General features: G+C 54.5%; 7 protein-coding genes across 9 annotated transcripts; 5 read left to right on the forward strand and 2 right to left on the reverse strand.

Annotated features, from left to right (window-relative positions):
• Window positions 1-370: 370 nt before the first annotated feature.
• J3458_013274 (uncharacterized protein) lies at window positions 371-2514 on the forward strand. Of its 2 annotated transcripts, XM_007808906.2 has the most exons (4): window positions 371-1049; window positions 1108-1195; window positions 1267-1427; window positions 1489-2514. In XM_007808906.2, the coding sequence occupies exons 1-4, from the start codon at window positions 794-796 to the stop codon at window positions 2283-2285; spliced, it is 1302 nt and encodes a 433-aa protein (XP_007807097.2). In that variant the 5' UTR covers window positions 371-793; the 3' UTR covers window positions 2286-2514. The 2 variants fall into 2 exon arrangements, with proteins under 2 accessions (XP_007807097.2, XP_065974629.1); XM_066120342.1 differs by having other exon boundaries at window positions 371-1195.
• Window positions 2515-2735: 221 nt separating this feature from the next.
• Window positions 2736-4765, forward strand: CBF5_1 (centromere/microtubule-binding protein cbf5). Its single transcript, XM_007808907.2, has 4 exons — window positions 2736-2968; window positions 3076-3232; window positions 3315-3946; window positions 4004-4765. The coding sequence occupies exons 1-4, from the start codon at window positions 2848-2850 to the stop codon at window positions 4555-4557; spliced, it is 1464 nt and encodes a 487-aa protein (XP_007807098.2). The 5' UTR covers window positions 2736-2847; the 3' UTR covers window positions 4558-4765.
• Window positions 4766-5247: 482 nt separating this feature from the next.
• J3458_013276 (uncharacterized protein) lies at window positions 5248-6831 on the forward strand (the record flags this gene model as incomplete). Its single annotated transcript, XM_066120343.1, has 3 exons — window positions 5248-5785; window positions 5854-6102; window positions 6155-6831. The coding sequence occupies exons 1-3, from the start codon at window positions 5503-5505 to the stop codon at window positions 6829-6831; spliced, it is 1209 nt and encodes a 402-aa protein (XP_065974630.1). The 5' UTR covers window positions 5248-5502.
• SAC3_1 (actin cytoskeleton and mitosis protein) lies at window positions 6622-11513 on the reverse strand. Its single transcript, XM_066120344.1, has 2 exons — window positions 9463-11513; window positions 6622-9394 (listed from the first exon to the last, which is right to left on the reverse strand). The coding sequence occupies exons 1-2, from the start codon at window positions 11396-11398 to the stop codon at window positions 7359-7361; spliced, it is 3972 nt and encodes a 1323-aa protein (XP_065974631.1). The 5' UTR covers window positions 11399-11513; the 3' UTR covers window positions 6622-7358.
• A 1661-nt stretch (window positions 11514-13174) lies between these two features.
• On the forward strand, window positions 13175-13956 carry J3458_013278 (uncharacterized protein; the record flags this gene model as incomplete). Its single annotated transcript, XM_066120345.1, has 1 exon — window positions 13175-13956. The coding sequence occupies exon 1, from the start codon at window positions 13312-13314 to the stop codon at window positions 13954-13956; it is 645 nt and encodes a 214-aa protein (XP_065974632.1). The 5' UTR covers window positions 13175-13311.
• Window positions 13957-17948: 3992 nt separating this feature from the next.
• On the forward strand, window positions 17949-20396 carry SIT2_1 (Siderochrome iron transporter 2). Of its 2 annotated transcripts, XM_007808910.2 has the most exons (2): window positions 17949-18384; window positions 18450-20396. In XM_007808910.2, exons 1-2 carry the CDS (start codon window positions 17984-17986, stop codon window positions 19996-19998), a joined length of 1950 nt encoding a protein of 649 aa, XP_007807101.2. In that variant the 5' UTR covers window positions 17949-17983; the 3' UTR covers window positions 19999-20396. The 2 variants fall into 2 exon arrangements, with proteins under 2 accessions (XP_007807101.2, XP_065974633.1); XM_066120346.1 differs by having other exon boundaries at window positions 17995-20396.
• Window positions 20397-20531: 135 nt separating this feature from the next.
• J3458_013280 (uncharacterized protein) lies at window positions 20532-20864 on the reverse strand (the record flags this gene model as incomplete). The annotated part of the gene is made up of 1 exon (XM_066120347.1): window positions 20532-20864. One exon carries the CDS (start codon window positions 20862-20864, stop codon window positions 20532-20534), a length of 333 nt encoding a protein of 110 aa, XP_065974634.1.
• Window positions 20865-21002: the final 138 nt, after the last annotated feature.

A 21002-nucleotide genomic window follows, 5' to 3' on the forward strand; every position in this document is an offset into this window, starting at 1 on the left:
GGGCCGGTATCAAGATGCATAGCGTTCCTGGGGGAATGGGGTCGAGTCTGGTTTGGACTGCTCTCAACCTCTCATCACAAAGCGACATGGCGGTGGGATTGGCTGCGAATTGACGAATCATGTGTCATGTGTGGAGGTCGGACAAGGGTGCTGCAGGACCATATGAGACTGAGGATCATGATTGGACCCCGAAGCGCCGGCCTTGAGTCTGCCGTAGGTGGATCCCTTCCGGATGTGACAGGCCCGCACCCTGCAGGCAGAGAGAGGGCTGGGGAGGAGTCGCGGACTGCATGGCGGTCCGGGTGGACATCATTCTCACCATTTGGAGCACAAAGTCGATACTTGTTGACCTGCAGCTTGACCTAGACTTATGCTGTGCGCCCGTTGCTGTGTGCCGTGTGCCGTGCGAGCTTGGGGGGAGTGTGCTCATGCCGCCCCCCAAAGGTCGTTGTCACACGCATCGGACGCGCGCAATGCGACTACGTCTCTTGTCCTGTGCCGTGGCAAGATTTGGAACCAACAGGCTGATGGTCGGACAAGCTTGGGGGATATATCAACGTCGCCGGATGACCTGAATTCTCGTTTCGAAACGGAAGGGTGAAGACGAAGAGAAGAAGAAGAAGAAGAAGAAGAAGACTCTCTTTTGTTTAATGTGAGGGCACTACAAGCTGTCAAGGGGCTTGCCTGCAGACACCCACCGCCATTCTTGGATCTCCTTGGCGCTTAGTCGCTCCGCAAGGGAACGCACGAAGCCTACGAAATCCACAACGGCCGTATCCGTGCCAGCAATATCATGCTACGACCTCCCCCGTTGCCAGTCCTCCTAGCCGCCTTGCTGCCAGCGGCGCAGTCAATTCTCGTGCCCTCTGGTTCGCCATGCGCTGCCAACTGTGGTAATATCCTGGACAAGACGGCTCCAGAGGAACTAGTTTGCAGCCAGGGCAGCTTTTCGTCCGATCCCACGGGGCAGCAGTTCGCTGCATGTGTCGATTGCGAGAGATCCAGCACCTACCACAGTGGGAACGACAGCGACATCCAGTCTATGCTTTGTAGGTGCCGTGCCTCTTTGGACCAGCCGACGAGTCTGCTGACAGGCGAAATGTCAAGATAATGTCCGCTATGCGTTGTCGTATTGCGTCTGGGGCGATGCGCCGGCAAAGAACCCCAAGGTTACCAACACGCCTTGTATTACTACGTGAGTTTTTTTTTTTTTTTTTTGCTCTTCTCCTGAGGCTCTGGTCAACTCCAAGACTAACATTCGAGCAGCAAGGCATGCGGGCCGTTCAAGAATGCGGTGCAGTTCAAAAATTTGTCTTCGACCTACGACGCGTACCAGTATTGTGATCTCTGGCCGACAGATGATGCTCCAGACTTCCAGGGCTGCACTGATTGCCTGCAGGCTGAAGGCAGGCAGTACATGGCCAACTGTGAGCGTTCTTCTCGTACTGACTCATCCCGTCCAACCTGCTGACTATTCTCTTCATGCAGTTGTCATTGCCCTCCAGGCTGGCTGCGAGCAGAAGCCGCCGGCGGGCCTTTACATTGGGCTCGACGGCGAGCTCTTTTCCACCACGGCTGTGCAAATCTCAACGCCGAGTCCCACGGCAACCGTCAATCCGGCTTGGTTTGACCACGGTCCCCTGAACCTTGGTGCCAAGGTTGGCATTGCCGTTGGCGCGCTTGTAGCACTCCTCATTGTTGTCGGATGCTTCATCATCTGGAATGGGAAGCGCCGCAGAAGGGCATATCTGCGAGATCGGGATACCAAGATTGCCCAAGGGGACTGGCCATCGCCTACCCACCAGCAAGAGATGGGCCAGGCTCCTGCATCGCAGTCGTTTCGCGGCTACGACGACACCCCCGTCAGCCAACGCCCTCTCCGGGGCCATGGATGGGATGACACTCCCGTGAGCCGGCAGGGCTCTCGGGGCTGGGATGATTCCCCCGTGAATGCAAGCGGCGAGAAGCCGTTTCCCAGATACTTTTCGCCTTATTCCAGCCAGTACAATAGCCCGGTCAGTGCGCGTGATGGGCAGGCCATGCCATGGCCGCAAGGAGCATTGCCCCCGAATCAGCATGCCGGCCTTGCGGCTGGTACCGAGGGCTCCGGCGAGCCCCGGAGCGCAGTTTCAGACGACAAGGGCAAGGCGAGAGTGGAAGCCTATGAGATGCGCCTGGTAGATACCAGCGAGAGCAGCAGCTCAAGAAGCCACCCGCCCGGAGAAAGGAGCGAGGCGCCTGTGTTGAACCACCCGGGTTGTGGGAGGGACGGGAATGTGCCCTGACCTCAGCTCGCGCTGACTGGCCACGATGACAGACGTGGACACTGGAAATGTCGTTCAGAGGGTCATTTGAGGGTGACAAATTGCGCCAAGTGGTGGGCATTGGGACATTGGGCTATTATTTTTGCATGGTGTTAGGTGTTGGAAGAGTTCAGCTTCTCCTTACTCTGTATATGTTTCTGGAAGGGTAGGACAATAATCAGCCACATATTGTGATTGCGTAGGCAGCGAGATATAACATTGAAATTTCATGATATGAAAGTCGCGACAAAACGTTTCTTGCCTGCGCCTGGCGGGAGTTGATGAATGTGGCTAGTGTTGTGGCTTGCACAAGCCCCAGCCCCAAAAGCGACTAGCTTGTTCTTTCAGCCACACGTCAGCAAGGCTCAACGTCCCCACAAGCAAAAGGGAAAAGAGAAAAAAAAAATTGGAAGCTTTTCAAACCGCCACTGGCACTCGGTGCAAAACATCACCACGAACCTGCAAGCACGCCCTCGTCGAGCCACCCCCATACGAGTGTGCATTATACGCCGGCTGCAGGACCCCGGTTACATTATCAGTTAAAATGACGAAGGAAGTTGTCAAAAGCCAAAAGGTGGTGGAGGAGCACACCATCAAGCCCCAGGCCGTGACACCTGCCGTGGACACGAGCTCGTGGCCTTTGCTCCTCAAGAACTACGACAAGCGTGAGTGCCAACGCGTCCTGGGAAATGGTCAATTGGTTTCTTGCTCTGGGTGGAATCAATTGAGCATGTGAGAGATGGACAGATTGACTGACATCGTGTGCCTGCAGTGCTTGTCCGAACCGGCCACTTCACACCGATCCCCAATGGCTGCTCTCCGTTGAAGCGAGACATCAAGTCTTATGTCAGCTCTGGTGTCATTAATCTCGACAAGCCTTCCAACCCTTCCAGTCACGAAGCTGTCTCTTGGGTCAAGCGTATTCTTCGGTTCGTGGGCCCTTTTTTTTTAAAAAAAAAAATTCGAAAATGTTGAAATGGCGGAAGGCATTCTCGCTAACTGATGCAATAGCGTTGAAAAGACTGGCCACAGCGGTACCCTCGACCCCAAGGTCACTGGCTGCTTGATTGTCTGCATTGACCGCGCTACTCGGCTGGTCAAGTCCCAGCAGGGTGCCGGAAAGGAATACGTCTGCGTCATTCGCCTCCACGACAAGCTGCCTGGCGGTCAGGCCCAGCTCGCCCGCGCTCTCGAAACCCTCACCGGTGCTTTGTTCCAGCGTCCTCCCCTGATCTCTGCTGTCAAGCGTCAGCTCCGTGTCCGAACCATTTACGAGAGCAAGCTTATCGAGTTTGACAATGACCGCCACCTGGGTGTCTTCTGGGTCAGCTGCGAGGCCGGTACTTATATTCGAACTCTTTGCGTGCACCTCGGTTTGCTTCTCGGCGTTGGCGCGCACATGCAGGAGCTGCGCCGTGTTCGCAGCGGTGCGATGGATGAGAACAAGCACCTGGTTACTCTTCATGACGTGCTAGATGCCCAGTGGACCATGGACAACACTCGTGACGAATCCTACCTGCGCCGGGTCATCGCTCCTCTTGAGACCCTCTTGACTGGCTACAAGCGACTTGTTGTCAAGGACAGTGCTGTCAATGCTGTGTGCTACGGTGCTAAGCTCATGCTTCCCGGTCTCCTGAGATATGGTATGTAACTTTTACGTATGCAATGGTTCAGAACAACGGGCTAATCCATGGGTACAGAGTCCGGTATTGAGCACCATGAAGAGGTTGTCCTCATGACCACCAAGGGCGAGGCTATTGCGATTGGTATTGCTCAAATGTCTACTGTTGAGATGTCTACCTGCGACCACGGTGTGGTTGCCAAGGTCAAGCGTTGCATCATGGAGCGCGACTTGTACCCTCGACGCTGGGGTCTCGGCCCTGTCGCCCAGGAGAAGAAGAAGCTCAAGGCTGATGGAAAGCTGGACAAGTTTGGCCGTCCCAACGACAGCACGCCTGCCAAGTGGACCTCGGAGTACAAGGACTACAGCGCGGCTGATGCTTCCACTGCTGCTGCTGCTGCCGCCGCCGCCGCCGCTCCGCCGCCTACGCCTGTGAAGAGGGTCGAGGAGACCAAGATGGAGATTTCTACGCCTGCTGCCGACGACGGCGAGAAGAAGAAGCGAAAGAAGCACGAGGGCGAGACCCCTGACGAGAAGGCGGAGCGAAAGCGAAGAAAGGCTGAGAAGAAGGCGGCCAAGGCTGCCAAGAAGGCGGCGAAGGGAGAGGCCGGATCGGACGATGACAGCGACTAAGTGGCACCCCGGCAGTTTGGACTGTCGGTGAGGCCAGGGGAAAGGGAGTTTTGTTCTTTGTTACTTTTGTTGATATGTGGACGGTCTCGCTGTACCATATTCTTGTGACGTTAGGCACACGGCGTTTGGCATAAAATGTCTTGGGAGGCGTAGCTGAGAAACTCAATACGACTACGTAAATTAACCGCCAGTGTATATCGATTGTGACGCCGTATCTTTCTCGGGATATGTACACCGAGGGACGTGTACAGCATATCGAGACGGGCTCCCCGCTTCATTTAGGAACTATTGCCAAGCGAATGTCGTGCACCGGCCGTGTTTCTAATTCACGCCTGATCATGTCCCCCAAGCAAAGTGTGATGTTCGGAAACGGCGCCCGGATTGGCGACCACTCGGCCGCATGGCGCGTTTCTCGGAGGTTTTTCTTTCTTCTCATTCCTCCTGGCAAGGCGAAAAAATCCGAATGCGACGTCACATTTTTTTTAAGCGCCCGGCTGGGACGCACAGCACGCGCCCCCTGGCATCCTGCGCCTCTGATTCGGCGACGCAACAAAGGGCTGCTTTTCTCGCCATTTCTCGCCCGTCCCCCCCAAACAGTATTGGTGATTGGGGGTGATGAGTGCCGTCGTGCCCTCTGCGTGTGATGGCCCTGCGTGCGGGGGGCTGGCGTGCGACGCTGCGTTGTGACGGGGTAGATATTGCATGCGTGCTGCTGTGTGTGCAACCTGTTGGTATCTGCATCTTCTCCCGTCCGAGGCCCTCTGTTGTCGTACAGACGTGTATGAAGCGTCGAGCGAGAGAGGAGGCTGGTTGGCGATCTCCCGTCTGGAAAACTTGATGAGCACTCCCGGATTCCCGCGGTCAAAGAACAAAGAGCGTCCGGCCGGGTGGGCGAAATATCCCGTCTTGACCGCTGCTTAACCACCACCCAAGAAAGAAAACATCATGGCCTCGAGAACGCGCCTCATCCTCCTCGTCCTCCGGCTCGCGGCGCCCGTCGCGGCCCTCCAGGTGACGCCCAATTCGCCGTGTTCGCCGGCGTGCATCGACGCGGCCGGGCTGGACGCCTCGGACCCCGACTCGTCCAGCACGCGCGCGGGGGACATTGTCTGCGCCGACGGGCAGTTCGACGGCGATGCCACGGGGCGCAGGTTGAAGGACTGCCTGGGGTGCTTGCAGGGCAGCACCTACACGCAGGGCAGCGAGGGCGACCAGGCCTGGTTTCTATGTACGCCTCTTGGACTTGACCGTTTGTAAAGTCCCGCCGTGCGCTGATGTGCTAAAAGAAAACACTAGATAATCTCCGGTACGCCGTCGACTACTGCGTCTTGGGGTACCCCAATGCCACGGGGACGCCGAGCCCCTGCGCGACGCCCGAGTCGTGCGGCGCGCTGGCCGACGCCCTGAAGCGCGACATGACGAGGCCGGGTGCCGTGCCGGCCTTTGGATACTGCGACGTGGATGCCGGCGCCGCGGCGGGCATGTACTTTGAGAGCTGCCGGCAGTGCGTGCGAGCAGACGGGCAGCACGCCTACCTGTCAAACTGTAAAGAAGCCCGTTTCTCCACAAGAGAGAGAAGAGATGCTAACCCGGCCAGTCCTGGTCGCCCTCGAAGCAGCCTGTCTCCAGCGGCCGCCGGCGTCGCTGCTCGTGGGCGTCAACGACACCGTCTTCACGCGGCACGCCGTCGCCGTGGCGCAGCCCCCGCCGCCGGGCCCCAGCGCCGCGCTGTCGACCCCGGCCGTCGTGGGCGTCGCCGTCGCGGGCGTCGTCGCGCTCTCGCTGCTCTCCGGCTGCGCCTACATGCAGCTGCGCAAGCGGCAGGACAGGCGCAGCCGGGCGCGGCGCACGCTCTCGTTCCGCTGCCGGACGGCGGCGGGCCCCGCGGCGGCGTACCAGGACGACGACTACGACGACGAGCGCTTCTTCGAGAAGAGGCCCGGCTCGCGGGACGCGTCGGCCGTGAGCATGAGCCCCGTCGCGCGGTCCGCGCCGTGCGCGTGGCCGGCCGTCGGCCCCCTCAACATCGCCACCGCCGTGCCGCCCCCGGAGCCGGCGTACGCGAGCCCCCTCACCGCCGGCGGCTCGTCGCCCGACGACGCCACGCCGCGGTCCAGCGCGCCGCTGCTCGGCCCCGGAAAGGCGTTTTCGCCGCCATCCTTTGCCGGCCACTTCCAGAGTAATAGCGAGAGGAACGCGGCGAGGAGGCCGCCCGGCTCCCCTGTGCACGTTACCAAGATTCAGACCACTTTTGACCCGCCGCCGACGAGGTAGCAAGTTGAAGGTGTGCTTGAATTCATGTATTTTTCTTTCTAGCAAAGAGTAATTTCCCCACTGAGGTAATTAGACAACACCCAGCGGCAACGGCTGTCGCCTTGTTTCCATGTCACGTCAGTCACCAATATAAAAACCAATGTAAAGCCAAAGCCGCCACGCCGTGACGTAAACAAACTTCATTATCATCGTGGTTCTGCCCCCCTCCGGACCGTGGAACTAGTACTACAATCATTCATGCCCGCTTATACAAAAGAACAAAGACAAATGACGACATGTAAATGGCCCCAAATCAAAAGAACATGGGTTGACACACCTCCCGGGTGACAATGGGGGCAAGAAGTCATCCAACTCTATGGGTATCTGACCTTGACGGCCAACAGAAAATATAGACAGGTAACGTGTCATTGATGCCCGGGTGAAAAAAAAAAAAAAGAAAGAAACGTGATATTGAATTTTTCCCATTTTCCGTGTTTTGCTCCCCATGGAGATAATTTGAAACAAATGATCCTCCTCCCAACGCCAAATTAGATGCTGTCGTCGAACCAAGACTCGGCGCGCGATTCACTCCGTAGACGCTCGTTCTGAGACCTGAACCATTCCCGTCCTTGTTCCAATTCTTGCCGTATTGCCTTGAGTTCGCTTGTGAGCTTCTCCGCCTCGCTCATGATTCGCTTATGCTTGCTACGCGCTGTGACGTCCTCCTTCTCGGCCACACTCACGTCCTCCTCAGATGACCTCTTTCTCTTATTCGTTGCTGATCCGTCATCCATGTTGTCAAGTCGGGACATTTCAAGATTTTGCGCACCCCCGCTCACAGAAGCCCGTCGATCCGAATTGTCTCTGATAGTCGATCCGAATGCCAGGCTGGAGTAGTGGCCAGGCCGTTCCATCATGTCGTGCGCCATGGACTCGGGCACGGCAGTGCCATCAGGCAGCTGCACAATGCCCATAGCTTTGAGCCTCCACCGAGCCGACGCGTTGCTTGTCGACCTAGAACGATCGGGGGCCTCACTCTCCCTGGAGGATATGGAGGGCAGAGAGCGGCGGAACCGACCGGGTTTGGCCAGGTAGAGGTCGCGCAATGCCTTGGTCTTTCCGCCTAGCTTCCTGCTCGAGTTGGGCGATGATTCTCGCGATTGGCAACTCGTAGACACAGAGTTCGTCCTAGACCTAAACTCTTTCCTCACAATCGAGTCGACGGCGTCATGCTCATTGCCCATGCCGGATAATACCCCGCTGGAGAGAAGCGCCTCGCGAGCTTTCCGTCTGCTCACGTCCTTTTGCTTCAACATGTCCATGAATTCTTCGGCATGATTGACTTTGGCAAGTTCCGCTCGTTGCTTGGCAGCTTTCTTGGACGCCTCTTTCCGAGCCCATCTCTCAGCAGCATGTTGCGACGCGTAGAACGCTCGAAGTTGGTCTCGACCACTTCGCCTAAGAGCACTCAGACGCTTCTCTCTCGCATTATGCCTCCAGCGGTAAAAGTATTTGAGAGAAAGATTATATGTCCGGAATTGCCCAACTTCCTTGTTTATGGCTTCCTCCTCTTCCCTTCTTCGGTTTTCTTCCAATTCCTGTTGGAATTTATCAAATGTCTCTCTAGCAAATTTATCAACCATGTACACTTGAAATTGATCGAGTAAGCCATTGTCGCCCATAACAAACCACCTTGTAAAGTCGCCAAGCAGGTCTCGGGGTTTCTCAGCAGGTTTGGGTGGCGTAGCCACAGCTGGAGCTCTCGACTCCGCACTGCTCGGAAAAGGTACGGGTTTCTCGCCAGGTTCTCCGGATGGGGACGGCACATGAAGCACGCCACTGGGTACGGTTGGGCCGGACGCGCTTGACGATGATTTCGAGGCAGGAAAAGGAGGCTTGTCAGCTGTCAGAGTCGAAATTGCCGGCGACAAAGCTCCGCCAAGGCCAGTCGTTGACGATGTTTGCGACCCCGGAGTGTTGGGTTGTTTCGCGGTATCTGGAGTGCCATCTGAAGCCTTGGTAACGGCATTGCCCGAACCCTGGTTCTCAAAAGACAGACTGGATTGGAAGCCGCCAACCCCAAAAGTGGCTGGCTTTGCTTGTGATGAAGCTGAGGAATCGAAATTTTGTTTGACACCGTCTGGCGTACTAGGCAATGCTTTGGGCTGTGGGAGCGGAGGAGGCGGCATAGAGGACACTGGTGTCGGCTTGGTAGCATCTTGTATTGGTTTCGGCACATCCAGCAGCCCAGAAGAGAAAGGATTGACGCCTTGAGTGCCGGCACTACTGTTTGACAAAAGCGGGTTTGGTGCCGTGGATGGGAAACTTGGTTTGCTTCCTACTATTGCAGGCTTATCAATGGCTGGTGATGCTGGTGCGAATGGGTTCGTAGTAGCACCATTTCCAAACACGGGTTGGGCTTTATCCCCATCGCCATTGGTCTTTGATGCAAACAGTGCAGGTGTTGACCCGCTGGTTGCAAAGGGATTGGATTGGGTACCAGCTCGAGGCGTCGACACCGGAGCAAAGGGATTTTTGGTAGTATTAGACTGCGAATTATCAAAAGCGCCAAACGGGGTCGAGGCTGACAATTTTCTGTTAGTAATGTACTTTTAGGCGTGCAACTTCTCCGTGGTGAATGAAAAATCAGACCTTGTTGAGCATTGGGAGTCGCCCCAATCCGTCCAAATGGCGAGGCTGTGGATGTAGCTGCAGGTGCAACACCCGTTGTGAGCCCGAACCCGCCAATATTTGGTTTCGCTTGTGACTGGGGTTCGTCGTCCTGTACAAAAAGACTACCCTCAGTCCCCAGCCCATTGAATTTGACTGCAGCATTGGGATCTTCAAAAACAGTGCGATGTATCACTTCAGGAAGTGGTACTGGGCCTCGTTTTCGTTCCACCAACGCCTGCGAAAACTGATGCTGCAACCGGCGGTGAGGAAGCGGCTGTTTGCTGTCGAGAATCAAAATCTTCCGTTCAATGTCAAACGGCCTGTCGGGATCTTGAACGAATTCCAAGTTATGGAGTTCGGCAAAGTCGATAGCCTGCTCCACGGTGTCGAATTGCAGAAACTTGTTAAGTGCTGCTGCCGTTACATCCTTAGCCGAGTCCTTTGGTCTCGCAAGTGCGCGCTTGATGGTTTGCAATATTGATCTTCGGAGCTGAGGAAAGTGGCATTCCGCAAAGCATGCCATGGTATACGAGACCTTTGGATCTCGAACAATCCGGAAATATGCTTGTGAGGCTGCCGAGGCGGCTAGTGAAGGTCCATCTTTTAGCGGTCCATGGAAATCGTGCGTATCTTGGAGTGCTTCGACCAATGAGACTGCGGTTCTGACCTCGTCTGAGTCGCGCCAAAGAGCTGACTTCCACTGTCGTTGGAGGGTTTCTAGGATGCTCGGGTCGCGCGCGTGGAAAACCAGATAGTATGCTCGAAATTCTGGTTCGTTCTCGCATTCAATCCCTTGTTCGTTGCAGTCATCGTAAACGTCTCTAAGTGATAAGAGGGCTTTGCCAAGCTGCTCCAGCTCTTGTTGTTGGACGAAATCCTCGGGTGCCTTGCCTGCCTGTGATAGTAAATGCAAGGATGTGACATGAAATCTTGAAATATTCTCCAACACGTATACCTGGGTTTTTATCTCCTCAGGCGTAAGCGACGAGAAAAACGAAAAATCCCGGCGAATGGCGCGCGTGCGATCCCAGAGAAAGCCGTGCACTGCTGCTAAGTTTTCATCATTCCGCAGCAGCTCGTCTAGAAGATAATCCAAAGTCCGGCGCAGGGCCGGAACAGAGCGGACGTCCATGGGAAGGGGAGCTTCTTGACCAGCGGCTGACCGAGCCAGCTTCTTCACCATTTTGGTCGTGTCGGCATATGAAGTCCGGGGATCCTTCTCTGGTTGGACCACGTCCAGCTCTGTAATCCTCGTAATCTTCTCGAACTCTGGACACATATCTTCGCAGATACCCTTGAATTCGATGGCATCGCTCAGCGCTTTTCGTTTCTCGGGGTCATCGATCAACCCGGCCTTGGTCAGAGACGCTCTGACCCTTTTGCGATACGTTTCATACTGCTCGCGGAATTTCGCCATTGCTTGTTTATTTTTCGGATTTCCTGGCTGCGACGGCCAAGAAGGTGGGCCAATGCCATCTTTGCATAGCCGGTCATAGACCTTCCGGGCCAGAGCATCTGTCGAGTTGTACGGAATGACGGGAACAGGTTCATCGCTCATTTCGTCAGATAAAGCGCTCGAAGGCGACGTGGCTCGCGAGTCTTGGCCATCTGGCTGTGGTGGCTGAAGTAATCCATTCTGATTTTCTGCTTTATGTTGGCGGGATCTGCCTTTGCCTTTGGGCTTTTTCCCGCCGGTATCAAATGGACTGCGTCTGGCTTGTTGCTTAGCACCGCCATCACTCAGGTTGCTGTCAGTCGTTTGAAACGGATTAGGTCTCGCTCTGCGCTCGTCTTTCGTTGAGCCGGCTGCAACATCGGTGCTGAATGGATTCTTCCCGCCCGTGTTCGGGGTTGGGGCGAAAGGGTTGACCACTGGCGCCGAACTACGCGTCCCTTGGGCGAGAGACGAAAACATTTGGTTCGACGATGCAACGAACGTCGCATGCACCTATGGTGTCGGCTTGCACATCGAGGGAGACTCTCGGGCGCCCGGACGCGGATGTTGAAGGCAGTTCGGGCGCGCAGGCAGATGTTTAGTCTTGATGTCGCGGAGAAGCTATTCAGAGGCTCCAGGTTGATCTTCGAAGAACCCACCACAGCTTGACTCACGTGACACTATGTGCTGTTAACTGGAGGTTCGCAGCAAGCTGCGTTGAGTACGCTAGGGGTCAGAAGGTACGGGGCTGAAATTTAAATCTTTAGCTTTTGATAAAGCTATAACTTCGCCACTAATTTATTATGTTTTATGCTAAGTGCATTGAGAAAACAGCCAGTAATAAAATTCCAAATTTCTATTTAATTGAGAGGGTTAGGTTTTTAGAGCCAGAGGCTGTACTGGGTCAAGGCCTAGTAATGCATCCTGATTCAGATCCAGCAACTTGCCCTTCACGGCCAGATCTCCCTGTTTATTCTTATCTATTTTCTTCATTATATTAGCACCGCACTCGTCTAAACCACTCGACGTCGTAGACGCGGACGTCTTTCGTCAATAAGCCGGTCCGTCGGGCCCTGGTTAAAGTGCTCGCGGGTAAGGGTGCGCTTCCTGCGCTGCCTGCTCTTCTTGACGCTGACATCTAGTCGACCTTACAAAACTCACCAAAGCTCGCTGTGCTGCCGTACCCGCTCGTCTCCTCGACCTTCTCGTCAGAGTCGCCTCATGATGAAGCCTAATGATAGGAATCTAGAAGATTTGAAACATCCCTCAAAGATTGAAAGGTAAGACTAATTCTCTAGATGTGACATTTTCTACCCCAAGTTCTGGCTTTAATTTCGACTAGTGGAAGGTATCCATGACATAGTCCATACCTGCAGCGTATCATTGATACTCTAGAATTAGTACTGATATGCAAGCTTGAGGACCTTAGCCCCTTCATGGCCATTGTGCAAGCACCTCGACCGGCAGGTACCCGCCTGCGGTTGTGCCGCTGGCAGGTTGGGGCCGTGAGTCGCTCCTCCCCGATTGGGGCAGGTGTGGCTGTGATGGCTAGTTTCTGGGGTGGCAGCCTCACAAAGAAGAACTTGGACCTCTAATCAATCCTTTTGCTACGAACCGCTGTCATTGCTGCCTGTATACATGTGCGGGCGGACATGGGAGCAGGCGAGCACACCATCGTCTGCCCATCGGGCAGCCTTGGGCCTTCTGCGGCCGTCTCCATCTCCCACAGGATATAGCGTCCGTCTCTCACATCCATCCTTCAAGTATTCACGCAATAGGATTTCTGGTCAACGTTCTAATCCTCGTCGTTGAACGACAAAATCATCAAAGACAAGATGAAGCTCAAGTTCCCTTTCCAAGAGTAGCCAACATGCCAAACAGGGCCAATAAGAGGCACCCCATCTTGATGGACATGACAGTAACCGAGGCGTTTTTGGCAGCTTGTCTGGCATGGCACCCAGCACGGAAGCCGCAAGTGTCTCTCGGGCCAAAGTCGAGTTAAAGTCGACGACGTTGGCCTCCTGCTCGGATGACATGACGGTCCGCATCTGGGACGCCCAGGCAGGGAGGGCACAGCATACTCTCTGCGGCCGGTATCCTGCCTGGCCTTCTCTCGCACTGGTCTTGTGGCATCGGGAGGGCCGACTCAACCCCGAGGCCCTGGGATGCCATAACCGGGCGCCCCGACGGAATCCTCTCTGGCCATTCAGGGCACGTGAATGCCGTCAGCTTCACGCCGGATGGCAAAAAGCTCGTGGTGGCCTCTGTTCGAAGCTTGTATGTCTGGGATCTCAGTGCGGATAAACCTGAGCTTCTGAAGTTCAAAGCACACGTAAACTATATTAGGAACGTTGTGTTCTCGCCTGGCGGGACATTCTTAGTGTCGGGCGGAGATGACAAAAATTTGGAATGGGTACACTTGCGCGCTCCTCCAAACCCTCGAAGGCCACGAGGAGGCCATCCGTTGCGTTGCCTTCTTCCCTATAGGCCATCGCATCGCCTCTGGCTCAAGCGACAAAACTATCCGAGTTTGGGATGCCAAAACAGGCGATGAGATTCGAAAGCTATCATGGTCCGGCGACTATGTTTTATCTCTTGCGTTCTCGCACGATGGTTCTCGACTGGCAACAGCCAGTAGCAGTTGCATCATTGTCGTATGGGATTACAAGAAGGGGGAGGTCACCCAGAAGCTTCGTGGGCACACGGATTGCGTAATATTGGTCGCTTTCTCGCCACGGGGTCCGTATTTGGCTTCGTGCTCCCAGGGTTCCACGATCCAGCTCTGGTACGACGAGCTCGGGGAACGGACAAGCGTCGACGAAGCAGAGAAAGCCGCAGACAGTTTCCCACCCCATGCCCACCGCATCTGTGCACTAACTGTCTTCCTCGACGGCCGCTTCGTGGCGTCTGCCATGACGGACGGCACTATCCACCTTTGGGACGGCGAGACAGGCAAGCGACTGCGCAGGGCCGAGCGCATGGGACACCACGACAGGGTGAACTCGATCGGCTTCTCGCACGATGGACAGGGAAAATAGCGTCTGTTTCCGACGATGCAGCCGTCCGGGTCTATCACGTAGCTAGTGGGAAGTTATGGCGCTCGTTTTCCGGCCACGAGGCCGGGGTTCGGTGTGCACTGTTCAAGCCAGACGGGCAATTCATAGCATCAGCGTCAGACGACTCCACTGTCCGCGTCTGAGACTTGTAAAGCAGAGAGGGCGACCTCCCGGAGATCCTGCGAAATCACAAAGGCTACGCCCGGGCCGTCGCTTTCTCCTCCGATGGGCGGTACCTCGCCTCCTGCGGAGACACGGTGCAGGTCTGGGAGCGCGAGTCGGGCTCCTCAACATGGAAAGAAGAGATTAAAATGGACTCAAACCCCGCTTGCTTTGGTGCCGTCCTCTTTCACCCAGACTCGAGGCAGGATTCTCTTGTCAGACGAATATGGGGGCCGCTATGGGGTGCGGATATCGGATGTGCAGACGGGGAAGTTCGAGGGACCACCAATGAAGACCGCGAAGCCGTGCTTGCAGACACTGTGGTTCGATGGCATGTCCACCGACTACGTGATGAACGTGTACGGCGCTCTGCCTCTCATATGCAGCCCGGGGGCCTCTCCTTCAGGTCACCCACCTGTCGAGCCCGAAACACGGCAGCCACGGTCATTGGCACCACCGCGACATCCGTACGGCACCAGCTACAGCGACGATGACAAGAGCTGGTATATTATATGGAAGAACAAGAAATTTATCTTCATCCCAGCCTAGTACGCACCCGTCTGCTCACATGTGGAGAGACATAGGGTTGTGTTGGGGTGCGCTTCAGGCCATACGCTACTCTTTAAGTCCTCGACGGATGATGACGCCTCATGGAGGCGGGTCTAGACGTTGACCTCAAATGCAATGTGGAATTTGGATCTAGCCCGACGGAGGATAAGGCCGGTGTCTTAGCTGAGTATATTTGGATTCCGCAGATATGCGCTATTTGCTGCAGGCTCTGAATTCACTGATGGATTCTGGTCGATCCACCATCTATGCCTAGCAGTTCAAGAAGAGGTTCCTCACTTGAGGAATCCGCAGTCCTGTAGATGTCCTCCAGGCCGCGGCATGTCTTTCACCTGGCTAGTGCTAGGTCCGATGCCAACGCGAGCCCTTGCCGTAGGTGTAATTGTGTAAGCAAAGCTGCCCTGCCAGAAACCGTCTGCCGCGGGCTACTGCTTGCGGCGCTGCTTGACAATGTTATTGTGAGAATAAATGTGTGAGGCTAGCTAGAAGATTAAGCTGCTGGAAGGTGCCTACAACCCCTGGCTTGTAATTGTAGCGGCGAGGCAGCTTGGCTACTCTATTTCTGGAGCGTGCTCTCGATATCAAAACACAAGTCCCAGAAAAAGTCGTCCCCTGACAGCCTTGTTCTCACAGGGTCCCGTGTCCTCGTCAGATGGACACTACGTGTGGACTCGATACTATCTAGGTCGATCTCACATTCCGCTGCCATGCCAAAGGATGGAGCATCTCAGACATTAACCTTGTCATTATCTGCGCCGACTTCCATGTAGGCAGCCCTGGTGCATACCCGCCCATGCCTCCTTCATAAATTGCGTGTACCCTAAGGTATTCCATAATATAGGCCGTCAGAAACACATCAGATCTCAACTGTATCTATCCCACATCAGTACCGTACCGTCAGCTCAGTCACTTCCACAAATACTACTCCTTCTTTCCTACCAAGCCTAACCGCCATGGAGACTGTCCAGTAGCGACAATAGCGTCATCCTCGTTCCTTGGCTTCCACGCTAGGAGCCTCACGGCCTTCTCATTTTTCGCTTCGTTCCACCACTCTGACAGCAGACAACGAAGAGTAGCCTAGATTTCCTGAACCTCGGTTGCGGTCCCTTACACACCTAATTACGTGAAAGGCTGAGCCGCTGTTTGTCCAATATAGGGGTGCCGTACAATTGTCTGTCTGAAGTTTCAGAGGACAAGGAGACAGCGAGTTGGAGCACCTGACCATGTGACTGGACTTCGGCAACTTGGACAAAATGATGAAATCCAACTTACACATTAGAATGGCCCACAAGCTCTAGAATAGCCCGTGACAGTCTGCTTCGGAATCCCGAATCTTGCGCGCCATATTTCGGGTTCCGTGATGAAACTGAGCGTGTAAACCTTAATAGTAAGTAGAGTTATTATACCTGACTTGGTTTGTAGATCTCATTCGGAGTTTGTATAATTTATGACGGATGACGGATGAGGTATCACCTTATATTTAAGATTTAAAGGATCCCCCAACGCCGAAATTCAATCAGGGATACCTAATATCGAACATGCCTCAATTTCGGTGACACTGAACCTGGAGCTTTGGTGCCAGATAGTCCGTCATTTTGTCTAATCAGATGAATTTCGCTCAAGTTACTGTAGGGCAATTCAGTTACGCAAGCTCAAGGGTTAGCTCGCGCTTGCGTTTCTTGTCGCTTTCATAGGTTCAGATAGACAATTCAAAAGCACCTACTTGAACAAAATCCCGGCTAATCTGTTTTTTACCGCGCAGCCAAATTGAACTTCTTTGTACACAACAGTAGAGTATGTAGTAATAAGGCCAAGAGTGTAGGGTTATATTAAGCTATTTTAGATAAAAAAGCCACCTGTTAGAGTAAAGAAGACCCTGGTGTCAACAAAGTACTAACCTATGGGTAGGCTAAGCGGACTGGAGGGAGCCAACATTGAAGCCTTACTAGTTCTGTAATTTATGTCTGCCGGGGGACGCCTGCGGCCAGCTGAGGCCTGCGACAGGCTTTTGATGTTAACATTGTATGTCTGGTGCGCATTTCTGTTGGAAATACAACAGCGATTTACACAGCGGAAAAGGCGGTTATTGGGGAGGCTTTTGGAGGCCTCAATTGAACGAATTTGATGATATTGACGATAGATGAAGATCTCTGCTAAATACAGTGAAAACCCTGAAAGTTGAACCCCGGTGCCCTTTTATACTTGACTCGGTTGGAGCACCTGAAGTCCCCTGCCGTGACCCTCAATCCGAGCTCTACTGTGAGTCTCTGAATATCACCTCTTTGACCCAAAAATTTCACGGCGCTCACGATACTCCACGTGATTAGCATAAGCCACTTTTTTTAGTAACCAGTTCCTACGGAGAAAAGAGTATTTCATTTTTAACTGCCTAGTAATGAGATACCTTGGGCCGGCCTCATAGCTCATCAAATTAAAGCGGCAAGGCGGGAAGCTTCAGCCAGCTCCGGTTACTTGCCAACGCGACGTTTTCACTCTACGTCGGCCACCAATTGAATCCGCTTTGCCTACTCCGTACATACTAACTAACTACTAGGTAGTTACCTACGGTACCAGAGAGAGCTGTGAAGCTGCTAAATTCTCGTCACGTGATCGAGCTCAACATCACCAACCACCTCTTTTTTAGCCTTTGCATCATCAAAGTGGGTGGAGTCCAGGCACAAGGCTCACGGAAGATAAAAGTGAGCCGACTAAACTATTTTCATCACACTTAACTGGTCGGTAGTCCCGTTTGCTGTGAGTGCGCTACGTATGGATATGTGACTAATTTCCCGAAAGGCCAACAGCTCGCAGCTGAAGAGGGATCACACAGGATGACCAGCATACCCCGGCCAGAGCCAAATGCTGGGCCAGCTGCTGACAAGCCAAGATGGCTGGAGAAAAGCAAAATGTAAAATCTTAGGTTCGATTCTCGACAACGCTATTGGTATTCTGGCCATTTAGCCCAGTCACAGCTTCATGCCGGATCCAGACAGAGCCTTTACGAGGCGAGTCTCTGCGCTATTCCCGAGTAAAGGCGAGCCAAGAGCAATTTATCGGCAGAATCGGCAACAAAAAACGTGGTGGATGGGTTCCAAGCTGCTCCCAGGCAGGCCGCAATCAGATTACCTCTTATGATCCTTGCGTCACCATCTTATCAGATCCTCTTTTGACGCCAGTGCCTCGACGGGCCAATCGCATGACCATGACGGGCCGACTAACGACTCACTAACTGCTGTGGAGATGGAAAGAATTTCTCTGCAGTCTTCCGGGATGAGGTTACATGCGTGGTGGGTTGGCAGCAGGGCCTCTACGAGTATTTACTCGCCCCGGGCCCTCGCAATCGCGCCGTTCTGGGCGAGGCAGAGAGGAAGCAAAGCTGTGTGCGTCTGCGAGACAAGTTTCTGCTGCCAATATGCATACTACCAAGAACGCTGATCCCCGGACGCCCGGCCAGGCAGGCTTGTTTTCATCGGTAGACGCTGCTGAGGACAAGTCGAAGCCCGGCCACGACCAGGAGGCCTTCGCCAGCGATTCCGACAATGCCAGCCTCGAGGAGAAGAACGAAAGGGAAATCCAACAGCATCCTCAGGAGGTCACGGCCAGCGCCGAGCTTGGTGTCCAAAAGGCCGAGGCCGCTGCCCTCGTCTGGACCAAGAAGACGGTCTACTGCACCTATGCGTGGTAAGCAGCCCTTTCGTCCGTGACGTCGTCAAGCTTCACAGACTCACGCGGTGCTTTGTGCGCAGGATCTGGCTTTGCTTCTTCATGCTGGCCTTCCAGCAAGCCATTCTCTTCAACGTCACTGCCACTGCGTATGCCGACTTCGCGTCGGCGCCGGCCATCGCCACGGCCTCTATACTCTCCAACATTATCGGTGGAGTCTTGAAGCTGCCCATCGCCAAGACGCTCAATATCTGGGGGCGTGCCGAGGGCTACCTTGTCTTTTTCGGCGTCTATCTGCTTGGCATCATCATCTTGGCATCCAGCGGTGGGCCCGACAGTTACGCCGCCGGCTATGTCTTCTACTGGATTGGCTACGATGCCATCTACCTCATCTTGGACATTTTCGTCGCCGACACGTCAGGCTTGCAGAATCGCGCCTTTGCGTTTTCCTTTGTGTCGACGCCCTTCATCTGCACCGCCTTCACGGGGCCGTTGGCCGCCCAGGCTTTTCTGAGGAACAGCACCTGGCGCTGGGCCATTGGGTGCTTCGCCATTATCCAGCCCTTCGTCTTTGTTCCCCTGGCCGTCGTCTTCAAGTTCTACCAGAAGAAGGCTGAGCGCCTGGGCATCTACAAGCACCAGCCGAGCGGCCGAACCGTGATGCAGTCCGTCATCCACTATGTCCGCGAATTCGATGTCGTCGGCGCCGTGATTCTCATGGCTGCCTTTGTTCTCTTCCTGCTCCCGTTCAGCCTGGTCAGCTACAACCGCGCCACGTACGACAGTGCCACCTTCATCGCCATGGTCACCATCGGAATCCTGCTTTTCCCCGTCTTTGCCGCTTGGGAGAAGTGGTTTGCCCACACGCACTTTATCCGGTGGGAGCTGTTCAAGCAGAGGACCGTCCTGGGCGCCTGTTGCATGTCGGCCCTCTCCTACTTCAGCTTCTACTCGTGGGACCTCAACTTTTACAGCTTCGTCCTCGTCGTGTACAACCTCAGCTACAGCGACACCGGCTACATGACGCAGATCTACAATGTCGGCTCCTGCTTCTGGGGCGTCGTCTTTGGTCTGTGGGTCAAGTACACCAAGCACTTCAAGTGGACTGTCCTCTGCTTCGGCCTGCCGCTCATGATTCTCGGCGCCGGTCTGATGATTCATTTCCGCGGACAGGACGCCGACATTGGCTACATCATCATGTGCCAGATCTTCATCGCGTTTGGCGGCGGCACCATTGTCATTGGCAACAGCATGGCTGTCATGGCCGCCAGCGACCGTGACGGTGTCCCCATGATGCTGGCCGTTCTCAATCTGTTCGCCAGCATTGGTGGTGCCATTGGCGACGCCGTCTCTGTTGCCATTTACTCGAGCACCTTCCCGGAGGCCCTTCGCTCCAGGCTGCCCCAAGACATGGCCGACCAGGTGGAAAAAATCTACCTCGGCGGCTATCTCACCCAGGTCACGTACCCCGTGGGCTCGCCCACCCGCGACGCCATCAACTACGCCTGGGGGCAAAGCCAGAGGTACGGCTCCATTTCTGCCACCGCCATTCTTGCCCTGGGCATTCCCGCTATTGCTATTTGGAAGAACTACCGGGTGGATAAGAAGCAGAATAAGGGTACTGTTATCTAAGCAGGCCGTGCGTCGCGTATTTTCGCTGGGACGTGCTTCAATATTTGGGACTTGAGGACTGCATGAGTAGGCAGCGCGGTTACCCCGACGCAATTGGGTCAAAGCAGAAGAATGTAGAGAGTTTGAGAAAGACTTGTAGAAACGCCAGAAAATTCACAATAAAGCCCGCCAAATGCACCACAACCAAGTCTTGTAAACAGCCAGCAATACACTCCAGGCCTAAATAAAGCCACTAATTCGTCAGATCTGCAGGCCATTTCTCCTTCTGATTAGCTCTTTGTCGGGTTTCCTCCCCCAGTTATAGGCTTCTTAGCGCTAATGGCAACATACCTCCAGTACTTTTGCGCATAGTATCCACGCGCACCAATTGCGTTGACAAATTACTTTTCAAGATGAAGGAAGACGATGATGTAGTATGGAATAGCTGCCAAAATCCAAAACAGGCGCAGCATTGGACGGACGTTTTCGGAGTAGCCATGCTCTTGGACGTCAATAAAGCCAGCTTCTTCAAGTAGCTGCTTATAGTAGCCACGCTAGGCGCGCTGCCACGTAGGCATGGCACCATACTCACTAACCTCCCTCATGAGCTTGGCCAGCGTCTTCCCAATGGCTTCGTCGGACTCATAGTCGTGGTCGTATTCGTGCATGGCGACGTGGCCCCCCAGTCGGAGGATGCGGTAGAAGCCCTTTAGAACCTCTAGTGGATCTGTCGCATGGACAAGAGTTTCCATCGTGTAGACTCCGTCATAACTCCCCGACTGTAATGTTTCTAGGTGATGGTAGTCCATCTTCTTGACTGATATGAGAGAACCAAGATCGCCGGATCGAGCAACGTTACGCTTCGCTTTGGCAAGGTGGTGATCCATTACGTCGATAGCAGTCACACGCAGGCCGTGACTTGCCATGTAGAGAGCAACATGTCCGACTCCGCAGCCGGCATCCAAGACTTGTGAGCCCAGCGGAAATACCCGGTACGTGTCCTTCTCCCAGTATCCAAAGTGGCG

This window comes from Metarhizium acridum (genome assembly GCF_019434415.1).
Source record: "Metarhizium acridum strain ARSEF 324 chromosome Unknown scaffold_276, whole genome shotgun sequence".
In the NCBI taxonomy this organism is placed as follows: domain Eukaryota; kingdom Fungi; phylum Ascomycota; class Sordariomycetes; order Hypocreales; family Clavicipitaceae; genus Metarhizium; species Metarhizium acridum.

What these genes read in the sequence shown, in the direction of transcription:
- J3458_013274 (XM_007808906.2), top strand. Translation starts at nt 794, where the DNA reads ATGCTACGACCTCCCCCGTTGCCAGTCCTCCTAGCCGCCTTGCTGCCA. An exon ending in AACACGCCTTGTATTACTAC is followed by an intron (nt 1,196 to 1,266) that starts GTGAGTTTTTTT and finishes ACATTCGAGCAG; the next exon opens with CAAGGCATGCGGGCCGTTCA. An exon ending in CAGGCAGTACATGGCCAACT is followed by an intron (nt 1,428 to 1,488) that starts GTGAGCGTTCTT and finishes CTCTTCATGCAG; the next exon opens with TTGTCATTGCCCTCCAGGCT.
- CBF5_1 (XM_007808907.2), top strand. Translation starts at nt 2,848, where the DNA reads ATGACGAAGGAAGTTGTCAAAAGCCAAAAGGTGGTGGAGGAGCACACC. An exon ending in CCTCAAGAACTACGACAAGC is followed by an intron (nt 2,969 to 3,075) that starts GTGAGTGCCAAC and finishes GTGTGCCTGCAG; the next exon opens with TGCTTGTCCGAACCGGCCAC. An exon ending in TGGGTCAAGCGTATTCTTCG is followed by an intron (nt 3,233 to 3,314) that starts GTTCGTGGGCCC and finishes CTGATGCAATAG; the next exon opens with CGTTGAAAAGACTGGCCACA.
- SAC3_1 (XM_066120344.1), bottom strand. Translation starts at nt 11,398, where the DNA reads ATGTTTTCGTCTCTCGCCCAAGGGACGCGTAGTTCGGCGCCAGTGGTC. An exon ending in GACTCCCAATGCTCAACAAG is followed by an intron (nt 9,395 to 9,462) that starts GTCTGATTTTTC and finishes GAAAATTGTCAG; the next exon opens with CCTCGACCCCGTTTGGCGCT.
- SIT2_1 (XM_007808910.2), top strand. Translation starts at nt 17,984, where the DNA reads ATGCGTGGTGGGTTGGCAGCAGGGCCTCTACGAGTATTTACTCGCCCC. An exon ending in GTCTACTGCACCTATGCGTG is followed by an intron (nt 18,385 to 18,449) that starts GTAAGCAGCCCT and finishes CTTTGTGCGCAG; the next exon opens with GATCTGGCTTTGCTTCTTCA.